The sequence below is a fragment of the Saccostrea echinata genome, unplaced genomic scaffold (assembly GCF_033153115.1).
Source record: "Saccostrea echinata isolate AGI-Se365-2 ecotype Australia unplaced genomic scaffold, CSIRO_AGI_Sech_v1 ptg000016l, whole genome shotgun sequence".
Taxonomy (NCBI): Eukaryota; Metazoa; Mollusca; class Bivalvia; order Ostreida; family Ostreidae; genus Saccostrea; species Saccostrea echinata.
In genome coordinates this window covers 14,191,213-14,204,978 of record NW_026889765.1, presented here as the reverse complement: position 1 = coordinate 14,204,978, position 13,766 = coordinate 14,191,213, and the positions used below count along the sequence as shown (strand labels likewise).

Below are 13,766 nucleotides of genomic sequence, written 5' to 3'. Positions count from 1 at the left end.
TGATTGGAAAAAATATTTTTTTTAGTTATTAAGAAATACTGACATACAAGGTGTCCCAGAATATATGATACCATTTCAAGATTCTGTAAAACCCTATGTGATGAATATTGAATTACAACAAATGCATTAAAAACAATGCATATACTGTCCAATTTTATTCACATAATTTGGTAGTCATTAAAAAGAAAACAACAAAATGAGTACACGTTGAAAAATGCTATGGTTTTTACATGATGCCCTCTTCAAGATGACGTTCTGTCTGTGTAATGATAATGTCTAGACACTGCACAATATTCCTTAACTTGAGACAACAGTGCCTGTCTCGGTTGCAACTTCTGGATTTTCATCAGAGGTAAACGTTTTATATATGTTAAGGATTCTGGTTTGGGTTTAGCAGCAGTAACCTAAGACTAGGATTGATAATTATAGTTTTAAAATGAGGGTAGCAAGCTCTTTTGATGATCCATTTTGATTGAAATTGCAGTTATTTGCAAAAGTTTGATGTAAAATTGTAACGTTGCAATTTCATCAGTGTGGGAATTTTTTTGGAATATTTTGTTGTAAAAAAAAATTGTACTTATTTAAATATTGTGTTTGTGGCAGGTATTTCAAAAGGTATCATATATTTTGGGACACCCTGTATGTTAATAGTGTTCGGAAGCGAATGAAATTTTGGATCACTTTCTTCTTTATTTTATCATAACTCCAGCACTTCCTATCATTTATGCTGGATTCTAAATCGTTTATTTCAATATTTCTAGCATAAGAATTGTCATGATTTGACGGAACGGTTTGCTTGTGACCGTTCAAAATTGGCGTGGTCGTTTTTTGTGTTGAAATTATTTGACTTTGGTGTGCCTGGTTTGAAACCAGTTATATACTCTGACAAATCGACGTCATCGGATTCGGATATAAAACTCCGTTCCGATTCCATGCTTTCAATATTAGCAAGGTCGTCTTCTATCTCTTTGGTAAGTCTTGAGATCTGTCGAGTGAGATGTTCCAATCCATCTGAATTGTCCAGATACTTTTGCATTTCTTGTTTGATTTTTTCTGTGTTGGTTTTAAGCAAGGCTAATTGTTTTTCTTGTTCCTGTTTTTCTATTTGTTTATCTCTGATGAATGTTTTTATTTCTTCTATCTGTAGCTTAATGTCGCCGAGAAAATGGATAAAATTTGGTCTCAATTCCAACTCTAAAAGATAGTCTTCTTGCACAACATTTTTCTTGTATTCAAGAATTTTTAACGCAGATTGTCTTTTTGTTAATTCAGCATTGAACTCATTTGCTTTGTTTGCCAGTTCAATATGTTCTTCTGATCCTCTTCTGACGTTGTTTAGGTTCTCAATCGTTTGTTGACGTTCATAGAGAAGCGTATTGTATTCCTTTTGTGCATGTAAAAGGTTTGAATCCACTTGTTCGAAATTATTGGTCAGTTTGTCTATTCGACATTCACGAGATTCCAATGCCTGCATCTCCATATTTAAATTCTCTAGTTTAACTTTATTTTGTTGTATGGCCTCACCTATTTCTCGTATATTCTGTTTGATTTCTTTTGCTTGGTGGGCATAATCATTGGCAGCTCTCATACTTTCCTCTGGGTTTTGAGATTCTGAAGTTTTGGGCTTTTCATTTGGTGATAAGGTATTTTCTCGAGACTTTGGCACATTCTCTTTTAACTTGGTTTTGAGTGGAAGTTTATCCCGGTAGATAGTTTTTGCCAAATTAAGCCACTCTTTGGCCATATCTACAGCATTGTAACATTTCACAAACACATCTGGTACGAGTCGCAGTACCGGCTCAAACGAAGAATAATTACTGAAAGTCATTAACTCATGACTACTGTCAGGATCAAAATCATCTAGATTTAATTCACGATCCCTCAAAAGTCCCGCCCACTTCCGATCAAGCTCTTCTAATCGTGTAACAACAGTAAACAACTTCTGCAGGTCGGCTGTTCTAACTTCTTCTTCTGTTGGTTGAGGGCCTCGTTTTGAACTTTTACTTTTCTGTGTTTTCGTCGGAGGAACTCTCTTTGTCTCGTTGCTTTCAGGGCGGTCCTTCAAAGCTGAACGCCTTGGACGATCAGCAGGATCAAAATAATCTTTAAGCAACACAGAATGAATGTTATCGTCATAATGGCGTTTTAAATTCCCAAGGTACTTGTAATCATTCTCAAATGTTTCTAAATATTTTAATGCCTGCTTCTCTTTTTCTGTCAATGTGGCATTCTTTTGCTCCCGTTTGATAAGTGGTTTCATGGATTGTCTAAGCTGTTCCATTGACTTGATTTTCAGAATCGGAGCTGTAGAAGGTTTCTTAGCCTCCCCTGACGTTTTAGCTCCCCTTGGCTGGCTAGGGTTGGCTGCTTTTTGTTCCTCAGCGGCCACCTGAAGCATGCTGAACAAACGCTCTTTTGAAAAACGTGAAATTGCATGGCGGAGTAATTTTTCAAATGCCGTTATCTGATTAAGCACAGACTCGGGTGAATTGGTACCCCTATCTTCCGTTCCAAGAATGTGTGTCTGCCAAAAAAAAAATTTATATCAAAGAAAATAAATCAGTTTATATAATTACATACATATACTTTAAAGAAATGAGAGAACAATTTACATGTATATAAATAATATACATCAAAGACGTTTTCCCTATAGCCAAAAAAACATTATCAAATATCATGACTGTTTATGGTGATCCATCTAATCCATATCCATGTACATACACGTATGCCATGACAAAATTTCTGGCATTACTTTTTGCACTTTCTTTCCCTGTTTATTTCATATTGTTAGCATTTTCTTTTCAATGTTTTCTTTTTTTTCTCTCATTGTTTTCCGTTAGAGGGGAGGGGGGCTACATATTGTTTGTTTTAAATCTCATTGACTCGGCAGTTGGGTTGTCTGTAACACTTGGAATCTGTAAATATTAATTAGTTGTCTTGAGATTTTTAGATTTTTAAGATGTTTTCAAATTTAAAACAACAATATTATATAATGCAATGACAATGCAATCTTGCTTTATGAGAAATAAGAAAAGTCGGGCAAAATATTTTTTATACCGGCTTCGTAATATGGACTTCTTGCACAGTGAAATGGACCATAATCAACTTAGTTCTCTTTCTGTGGCCAGTTGTCTTATATTAAAGGTCAAGTTTAACAAATGTCAAAATTACCTAAACACTAAAAGGGCGTTTATATCGATGTATATGAATTTAAGCAGATCCTTTTCCCTGTCTTATTGATTTTAATTCATTTGTTGTGTAAGCATTCGAAAACGCCATTTTTGCTCTTCTTTCATTAACCATTTAATTTCACATTAAACGTTTAACAACTATGATTTAAATGAACATGTACTTTAGAAAGTCGCTCTAATATATAATTGACAGATTGTATTTTGTTTCTCTTTCTCTTTGGACTTAATATACATTGTAATTAAATCTACATTATTCAAGAAGATTGTCGTCATGATGGCACTAAAAGTGTTTCTGTTAAGAGTAAATAAAAATAAAGAAATATAAGCACGGAATTGTTATTAATTACTTGTATAAGTAACACAGTATCCTCTGTTAAATCTAATATCATATCTGAAGTTAAATTTAAGGATAGAGAATAATTATAGGTCTAATAACCCTGTATAGACTTAAGCCTATACATCCAAACATAAAAATAAACATCGGATCTGGACTGTTTAATATTACCTTGTCTTCTGAGTCCAGGTAATCACTCATTTCTAAGAATAATCCTTCATTTAGAGAAACTGTACTTCGTCACATTTATTTCGGTATAAACCAATTCAGAAGTTTTAGACCTCGTTAATGTATATGTATCACGGCTGTAAGAAGAGTTCTTATCTCAGCTGATGTGGACAGATATGATGATATTTTTCGGATATAATGTATTTTCAATATACGACACAAGTAACACAATTCCAGCAATATAAAGCACGATTGACTGTCACTTTCTATATAGCGTTGATATTCCCTCAAGATATTGAGTATATAGGCTTTGTTTATGGTCCAGTCTGATTTTTAAAGACATGTTTATGTAATATATTATCCTTTAAAACTTAAGAAGAACAGCTACAACTACTTTCAAAACAATTTAGAAATTAAAAAGTACACATTTTAGATTTGGAATTTTACGACTTGATAAAGCACAGCTCTCGTGCACTCTGGTTAACTGACGATTTTGTGCATTATCATTCTGTCAGCAATACGCGTGACTGTAAGTCCTAAGACCCTACTTCTAACATTCATTCGGTGCTGTCAACCGTTTTTCAAAGAGTTTTAAAGATGTGCATTGTTGCATATGATTAATTATTTATTCGTCAATTGATATCATCAACAATGTATAGCTATTATCGCTGTAATGTCATCCGTGTTAAATGTTGCTCTGTGTGAAATTATTACGATTGAATATATTTCAACATTGAGAATCGTGCGATATATGATGAGTTAACGGAACGAACCTTAGACCTACTTAAACATTGATGTCGTATGATAAAGACCATAACACATGAAAACTTTAATGTTACAGAGAGTAGAAAGATTCAAAGAATTCATTGTAAACACATTCAGAAAGACACAGAGAAAAAACGTGCTGGCGATTGAAATGTTTAATGGATCTTGAAGACAACAATAGATCTGTATTACAGGTTTCATTTAAAGGGAATCTAAGTCCTTTACAGCAAAAACCTAATCAACTGTCTTTGTAAATATCAAATGTTGACAACAGAATATATTGATCCCTATATGAAGCACATTGTACATAATAAATAGCAGAATGAAAGGTCAAATATTGTCTCTTATATAAACACACTACACTAACCTATTTTTTTTACCATCAAAGTGTCAGTATAAAAATTTTCGTCTACAAAATAGAAATTTATTTCATATTTTCAGATCCAATTTTCGATCACACAGACACACCTTCACACAATTCCACACATACCTTAGTACTTTCATGATTATTTCACAGTTATTTCTTATGTAGACGAGGATTTTGAAAGATATTATCGTTTAAACGAAGTTCCAGTGCAAATGAAATCAAGTACTTTGAAACTTTCATGGTTAATCAATTAGTATTAGATGAAATAATTATACATTGCTAATTAATACATTATATATATATAGAGAGAGAGAGAGTATATATATATATATAGAGAGAGAGAGAACTTGTTTATACGTTTTAGACTAGTTATTTTTTGTATAATTATGCTTCTTGTCAAAGATTGGTCTTAAACTTTTAATATCTCGAATTTAGGGACAATGTTTCAATGATGAACGTCCAAATATTTATTATGAACTTGTTTACTTTTAATGATGTCTTTTTATGTGAATATAGGTTTATAATCTTACACGAACCCCTTTCTTGAAAGGAAATCAGTCTTTATGATAGACTTCATTTTGAACATTCAAAACATATTGTAGATTCGATGATGACGAACAATCAGTATTTTCAGTACTTTGAATATGTACACCTGAATTGATGTCAAATGTTTCACTGATTTAGGAAGTCGATTACTGAAAGTTGACTCTGTTTTTAATCATATAGATCAAATACGTATATTTGGCTTGAAGTTTAAAGGTAGATTTTACACTGTACTACAGTTTAGATGAACTTTCGAGGTTATCTTCATATTTCATGTCACCTACTGTATGGATAATGTCTGGCAAAACAATTTGTCTTCTAAAACTTTGAGATTATTTTTAATATATGGGTTTACGCGTTTACACTCTGAAAATGGTATAAATCTAAAATGGTATATCAATATATGAATTGTAAGGTATATGAAGAAAAATATTTACAATAATTGTTTATAAATGTATCAATTAAGTTAGCAATAAAGAAACAACATACACTGATAACTTTTGAACATAAAAATACAATTTTACTGAAATTTCGCAGACCAACAAGTAAATATTTATCTTCTTAATTCACCAATCTTGTGCCATATTAATTATAAGGTCGTCGTTCAAAAACAGGAATTTGATCCACCAAGACATCCTTCTTATTTTGATCGAAGCACAAAAATGTTATATGCTTCTTTACAGTACAGTGTAGATGGTGAAACAGTAAAATATTCTAAAAGCCAAGATGACGACTTTGTTATAAATTTTGATACTGAATGGCCCTATTTTTTCTAAACAAAGATGAAGTCATATACAATATTTTTATTTCAACAGTGGGGTTTCCTTTAAAGCAAATAGGAATTGTCTCAGACATCTAACAAAGCGATAATTTCTTAAACTTAATCTACATGTATAAGAGAACCGACAGCCATTCTACAACACAATGAAATCAATTTCTATAGAATAGTCAATGTAGGGATCGATTCCCTGTACCACAGTACAGACAGGCTCTGTCTTGTTAGGCTGACCTATAGTTTACTATCATACTGGTGGGATTAAATACCCGAGCAGGCGGAGCTCATTAGTGTTATATTTAGATACCTAATGATCTTGTCTGTCTATATCCCTGACAGGTATCCTTATTAATGTGTTTAAAGAAAGACCTGCTCTTTTAAAGTTTTTGTTACTGGCGGAAAATGAGAGAGAAAGAGAGAGTAAGTTTACCTGCAGTATTTTTTCAATATCCGTGGAGACATCGTTCGTCAACATTTTCAGTTTTTCACTTGCTCAGATTTAAAATCCGATATTACAACTTTCTTTCGTTATAAAGTTTTTCCTTTCTTATCTTAAACCTGGTAGAACCAGCATTACTTATTTTTCATGTCACCGTCTACCTGCTGGTTTAATAACACCATTTTTCTAATCACTGCTGTGACCCTGTCTATTAGAATTGGCTTTACCAACGAAATCGACAAACGAAAAACAAATTTATTGATCGCCGATTGCACAATAGAATTAAAAGTCTTTGGCTCAGGAGAGTTTGTCTTTTCAATCAGCGATTTAAGTTAAACACTGTACAATATCAACTGGAATTGGAGAGCAGTGAAAAAAAAAAATCAATCCTCGAGTTCAGTAGTGTGGAGTGTGGAACAGCATTCATTCTCCTGTTTTTAGTTAATGAAATATACAGCTGAACACAAGACACTATCACAAAGGTAACGAAGAGCTACCCTTTCTGGATTCTAACATTGCAAAGCATGTTAGAAAATGTGACCTGCTAGTCGCATGTTTATTTAATTACGGTATGTGTAGAGACAGGCCTTTATTAGGTTATTCATTATGTCAACAAACTGTGTAATTCTATTTAATCTTTCAAAGACCTGAAGTTTAAATGTCCAAAATACGAGTAAATAACCAACTTTCATTATTTTTCCTTGTAACTTTTGCAAAAAGAGTAACTTACAAGTGTAGAAGCAAATGAAATCTCTTTGATATGTAGGAATATGAGTAAACACTGAATAAGAAATTCTCTTTTGAAATTTTTCTACATTTTTTTTTTATGTTTCTTGTGCAAAAACCAATTCAAATCAATTCAAATCTCAAAGTTCTACCATTGATTATAAACAACGGCGCAGGGAACTTTCTGTTTGCAGAAAAGAGTTCGATTTCATTTTCACAAATTTATCTCTCCAAAAAGGATTTTCCTCTACAGACTGAATTAAGGCACGTGCCATCGTTTTGTTTTGTTTTGTTTTGTTTTTTTTTTTTTTTTGTTTTGTTTTTTTTTTTTCAAATTTGGGATGTGGGGGTTAGGAAAAAAATGAGCAAGTAAGCAAGGGGAAAAACTGAAAGAGAGTTTGGGAATACTGCACTTAAAAAGTGGGAGGGGTGCCTTTTTCATGATTAAAAATTTCCATACTAGTCTAAGACTCTTGCCCACCCCATACCTGGTACTTCAGACAAGCTGTTTACTGGCAAAATGATGCTATTTATAGATATAGCAGAAAGGATTGTATTAATTTTTATACTTATAAATTAATAAACTTTGCAAATAAACTCCGAATTGAGTGCGCCAGAGTTCCTACTAACTCCTCTAAGAATACACTAGATACAAGATGTTGTCCGTAAACTATATTTAGATTTCACTCGCATAGTAAGTATCGTGCATTAAATTAAAAGTGTACTTTCATTTTCTATAAACAGCCATGAAATAGCAGAAACGTGAGTACGGTGGCGTTTCCGGTTGGCGGATCTAAGTTACTGGCAATTTTTAATGAAACTGGCAACAAGCAATCGTTTATTTATTTCATAAAACGTCATCACTGAAATATTCAATCAAAACTTGATTTAAATGATATAAAAGAAATAAGGTGTGATAACCGATTAAAAAGGGAAATGTGCAAGTTATTTTCGTCATTCACCGATCTTAATATTGACGGAAGCTTCTAGAACATCATATAGCATCGAGCCCGATGTTTTAAAAAAAAACGAGGCGATAGCTGCATGAACATAAAAAAAACGCTTTTGTGTGAATGGTCATTGAAATAATGGTAAATCATTGATAACACTATAAGTTGTGAATATATTTATATATCGAACGATTATTACATATGTGTAGTAGGGTTTTCCTAATTTTATCGGTAAAATTTGTATATATTAATTCCTCACTGAGAGCATAGTGGCAACGAACCCGAAGTACTATTTGTACTTAGTAATAAACTTTCTTACACGAAAAGAGAAAATTAATGAATAAGGTATTATTCAAATACAATCAAAGCTGTAAAATTTTGTGCTTTAATCAATACATTTCAATTTTTTTTTCAGAATACAGTCTTTTGTATCAAATACTCGGCCTATTCATAGGGCGTTAAATGCTAATTTTAACACAGGTACTTGGGTCTTGGATTATAAATAAGTATGAGCCTTATTGATATATGTATGTAAAAAAAAAAGTAAAGTACATTTTTACATATCAATGAGGTACATACATATTTATAATCCAGGATCCAAGTACCTGTGAATTTCTAACCCCCCCCCCCCCAAATCAATTTATCAGTAAAATGTGCATATCCATTGCTTTCATCCTTGACGGAAAAGAAATAATAGCATCTGAAGAACAATATCCATAACATAGTATAACAGGTTTCACAATAAAATAAACTTCAATTAATGAAATTGTTATTTTTTAAGTTTTTACGAAAGGGGGGGGGATGAAGACGTACATCTACTTCATGCGGGATTTTGGACAACTGGACAAAGTATTTCTTCCTGCTGTAATCCTGTAGGCAGTCAGTAGAAACTACAATATATTTTCTGTCGGTAGTGGTAGAAATTCAATTCCCCGCGCTTGCGCGGGATTTTATCTAGTAGTTCATAAAAAATGAGGTAATGATGGGTGCTAAAGTCGGGATCCAGTTTCACGAAATGCATTTACAGAGGGAAAATAATCTTTGAAAAATATGCTCGATCTAGAACAGCAAGGCAATTTTATTCATATTGATATTGAAGCATTCTCATGTTGTGTAGATCCAAGAGTTCTTAAATCATAGAACCTTTCAGCTAGGATGGGGTCCCAATTGTTTTTTTTAATTTTTATGTGAATAAGAAAGAGAAAACGTCTTTGGACAAGGTAAATCAGATGAGCATTTAGGCCCATAGTCTCTTGTTTAACACAACATTAAGGTAAACGCATATTTCTTCCAACTGAGATCAAATTTGTCTTTTAAAAGATCTAATAAATAAAAAAAAACATTTAAAAGAAACACCTCTGAACATACTTATTCAGCGCTTAGCGAAAACTGAAGAGGGTGGAAGATCTGTATAAAATGCAGATGGAGAAATAAAATAGTCCACTCTGACGTCTTAACTTTTGTCAATAGGGATTTTTTTTACGTTGAAGAAATTCACGACCTTACGTTTCATTGCAAAAGGTTACAGAGAAACTATCATCTGAAAACTATGTATGTATATATCTATATATTTCCATTTCTATTTGTTTTCTCTGTGATAACTCTTTGAAATATAGGAGAATTGATTTCTTGATCATTCTAACGGAATGCAAATTTCGCCAAGCGAAAGGTCAGGAGCTAAGACGGCCTAATATGCATGTAATTGTCGTGCGGCTGTCTTTGTGTTTGACGTCAGTGGACGGGGACTATTGAAATTGACATGTGAGGCCTCGTGTAATTTAAATCAATTAGTCTACATTTTTAAAATCTAAATTTGCAATTTTATTTCACAATGAAATGGAAATATAAGGAATCACTGTCTAGTTAGTAGAGTATGCCAGGGACATCAACGATAGTTGGAAACGTGGGATAATTTATGCATAACGGGCTTCGCCCTTTATGCAAATTATCCCACGTTTCCAACTATCGTTGATGCCCTGGCATACTCTACTAACTAGACAGTGATTCCTTAAGTCAATGGGGGATGTTTTTAAAGTCGTATTGACTGAAGATATATAACATTTCATTTCCAAACCTTGAAATTAATAAAAGTTATACCTGGAAACCATTTTTTCAGTTTATGAATTTGACCTTTGACCTCAGAATAAATTGAGGTCCTCTTTAGGTCATATGGAGTTGTGATATATAATTTCATTGTAGAAACTTTCGTCAGGAAACGAAAGCGTTACACACAGATAAAATATATGAAATATGGAGATAATAAAGAGTAATCAAGCTCAAGTCCATTGAAACAATAAAATGTGGAGCATAGAAAACATGGACTTCTAAAAACATCAGAGGTGGGATCAGGTGCCATTGAGGAGTCTGTCGACCAGTCACTCCAACCGTGTGCTCATCGTTATGATATGGAAAACGGGAAAAAACCATAGACATGTGTGTAAATAATGGCTAAGCAATTTTTTATGAAAAACGTCAATCAGAATTCGACTTAATTATAGAATGTATTGGTATGAATTTCTGACCTTAACCTTTGACTTTTTGGCTTCAAAATCAATAGGGTCTTCTTTCAGCCATAGAGAGTTGTGATTTTAAAATTTCATTTAAAAAAAAAGGCTTTTTGAAGTATCGACCGGAAACCTTTTAGACATAGACAGAATGACGCACAGACCCAAATTAATATCCTTCAATTTCAGCGGGGGACAATAAATATCTAATTCACGCATCGATCCGACACTTCTATGAAGCCGCCATATTTCATATAAAATTCGCATTTTATGATTATCAATAAAATGTACTATAATTGCATTGGACACAAGGAAAAATTTTATCAATCACGATATTTCGTTTTATAGTGTCAAAATTGATCGTTACCAAAGTTTTGGTAATTTTAATTTATTTAGTTTTAGTTGGAGGAGTATTTTTGGTCTAAAGAAACATTTTAATTCTGTAAATTTGCAAAGATTATACCGACACAAGTAAATCGACTTTCAAAGTATTTTAGCGATACTTTTGAGAGGAACATGTATATCAGACAGCTTAGTAAGATAAGGACGAATTTTAAAATGGTATTGAGGAAAACTGTTAATACTGTATATAGTACATGCATTTGATGTGAAAGATATATCTGGAAAAGGTGCATTTTATTGTCCTTTACATGAATTCGTGGCAAGCAGGTTCTTGAAGCCAAAACCAGTACTAGTTCATAAAAGTTTAATACAATATCAACTGAATTTTATTTTCAACAAATCGAAATATTTTTTTATAGATAAAATATAGATATAATGTGCATATTCCTCAGACGATTTATGTCCACAGGGTTTATTTCATCTTTTATTTTCCAAATCTCCGAAATCTGTTGTAGTTCTTTCCTCGAATCAACTGTAAAGAAAAGAAATAATGATTATGATATAGACTTCTGAATTGATAATATATTTTTGCCATACTTTTGCAAACATTATCGACGATTTGAAAGACATGGAACGATTGAGAGAGTAGTTAACTTTAATGAAAATGTCACATAAATATTTTATTTTTTAAGATAATTTTAAAAATTTATTTATCTTTCAATTAAAACACTTTAGTTATCCTTGTAAACGCCATAACTCCTGCCCTTCTAGTATGTAGAATATAAAAATATCAGTTTTGCTTTTTCACTGTCTGACCGATAGAGCCTTACCCACACCAGAAGAATCCCCTGACACCCCGAATTTCAAAATTTTGGTAGAGGGCTCAATGTGAAATATCATGCCAACTGTTTGAGTGCTTGATACGATCGTATCCAGAAGAAAGGAAGAAAATTTTTGAAGATTGCATTTATTTGACGGATATGATCCCATTCCTCAGGCCCTAGGAGGACAGGGCCATGCAATCAAAATTTTTGCCTTCTCTGCCCATAGATGCATGTATATACCAAAATAGGTTGAAACTGGATTAGCAGTTCCAGAGAAGCTGAAAATGTTCAAATGTTAACGGACGATGCACGTTGCACGACGAAGGACTAAAAAAGAGATAAAGCAATAAGATGTCTGAGATAATCAATTTCAGTGCACATCTCGTGTGATTTATTAAGCGTAGAAATATTTTTTTAAAATATTATTCAAAGCTTTCAACAAATTCTGTTGGATTTCTAGTGGACGTTTACTTCAACTTTAAATCCCTTCTGTTGTCATAGTACGTTAAAAACAAGAGCACTGCAAAGCGGAGCACCCAAAGAACACATTTCAAATAGGCCTGTTTCTTACAACACACTCACCACTCACGTCCAAACAAAGGCTTTTTTGTAAAAGAAAGTATCATACAAAATTCTTATCGACTTTCATTAATTTATGATTATTATTCAATGTCAATAAAGCTGTATAATTACCTGATTACCATTAGAACAATCACAAAACACGTTTTAATGATTGGTAAAAATGCAATTCAATAAAAAGAAATAAGTGAAAAAACTATCAAATATTGGTCCATTTAATTCTCACAGCTTGATCAGTTTGGTCAGTGACGTATGTACGTCAGCCACTCAATGCACATAAAATGCGTCAAATTGCGTGGAAAAGGGTATGTTTTATTATGTTTATTACATATTTAGTAATAAAATACAGCAAACATCATCTTGAGAAAATTGCAAATTAATAATCATGCACTGACTACTGACATGTCAGCTTATTAGCCTATATCAAAGAACAGTAATTTAAAATTAAGAGAATGTGAACAAAAAATAGGTGTATTATTACATGTACTTTTTTAAGGTTTAGTCTACTAGGGGTGAAATATAAATCCGTATCAGCCCTGCAGATCCATATCAGCCCTGCAGGATCCGTATCAGCCCTAAAAGCTGATACAGCTATCGTGATGTCAGGCATATCGCATATGCAAAAAAAAAAACAAAAACAAAAACCGTTATCATTACAAAGTATAGTAATAAATTTAGTTATCACACAATCTTATAGTTGAATACTATCAAAATACATCGGAATCGGTATTCTACAATAGATTGTGTAGACTGACAATTGCAGATTGTATGTTGTTTTACGTCCCATTCGAGAATTTTTCACTCATATAGAGACATGACCATATAGCGGAGAAGGGCTTTAAATTTAGACCTTTACTCGGTACTCAGGGCAATTGAGCAGTGGTTGTTCTTTATCGTGCCAACGCCTATCGTGACACGGGGCCTCGGTTTTTAAGGTCTCATCCGAAGGACCTGCAACTTTTACTTCAAAGTGCCGAGCGCTTGGCGAAGAAACAGTTGCTGCCTATTTTTTTATCGACTTCAAGGTATCACACCGGTAATTGACCAATCAAAATGAACTTAGTCAATTGTAGTTCCATACATAATAAAGAAATATTTTTTTATTGTGAGAAATTTTTTAATTTCCCTTATTCTAATTTTACATTTTTGGTATCTGTGCTTAGGATATTTTATGTACTTTGTAAAATATGAAAGGTTTTTGACAGGAACTATTTCTTTAGGGGCATAGGAGGCCACTTCCTGGGGTGCACACAGAATGT

The 13,766-nt window shown here is 32.9% G+C and overlaps 1 protein-coding gene across 1 annotated transcript; it reads right to left on the bottom strand.

Annotated features, from left to right (window-relative positions):
* Positions 1-772: 772 nt before the first annotated feature.
* LOC133188937 (synaptonemal complex protein 1-like) lies at positions 773-6,635 on the bottom strand. Its single transcript, XM_061324408.1, has 2 exons — positions 6,574-6,635; positions 773-2,524 (listed from the first exon to the last, which is right to left on the bottom strand). The coding sequence occupies exons 1-2, from the start codon at positions 6,616-6,618 to the stop codon at positions 773-775; spliced, it is 1,797 nt and encodes a 598-aa protein (XP_061180392.1). The 5' UTR covers positions 6,619-6,635.
* Positions 6,636-13,766: the final 7,131 nt, after the last annotated feature.

Coding starts and splice junctions, on each gene's coding strand:
- LOC133188937 (XM_061324408.1), bottom strand. CDS start 6,618: ATGTTGACGAACGATGTCTCCACGGATATTGAAAAAATACTGCAG. Junction 2,525..6,573: donor ATATTGAAAAAATACTGCAG/GTAAACTTACTC, acceptor TTTTTTTGGCAG/ACACACATTCTTGGAACGGA.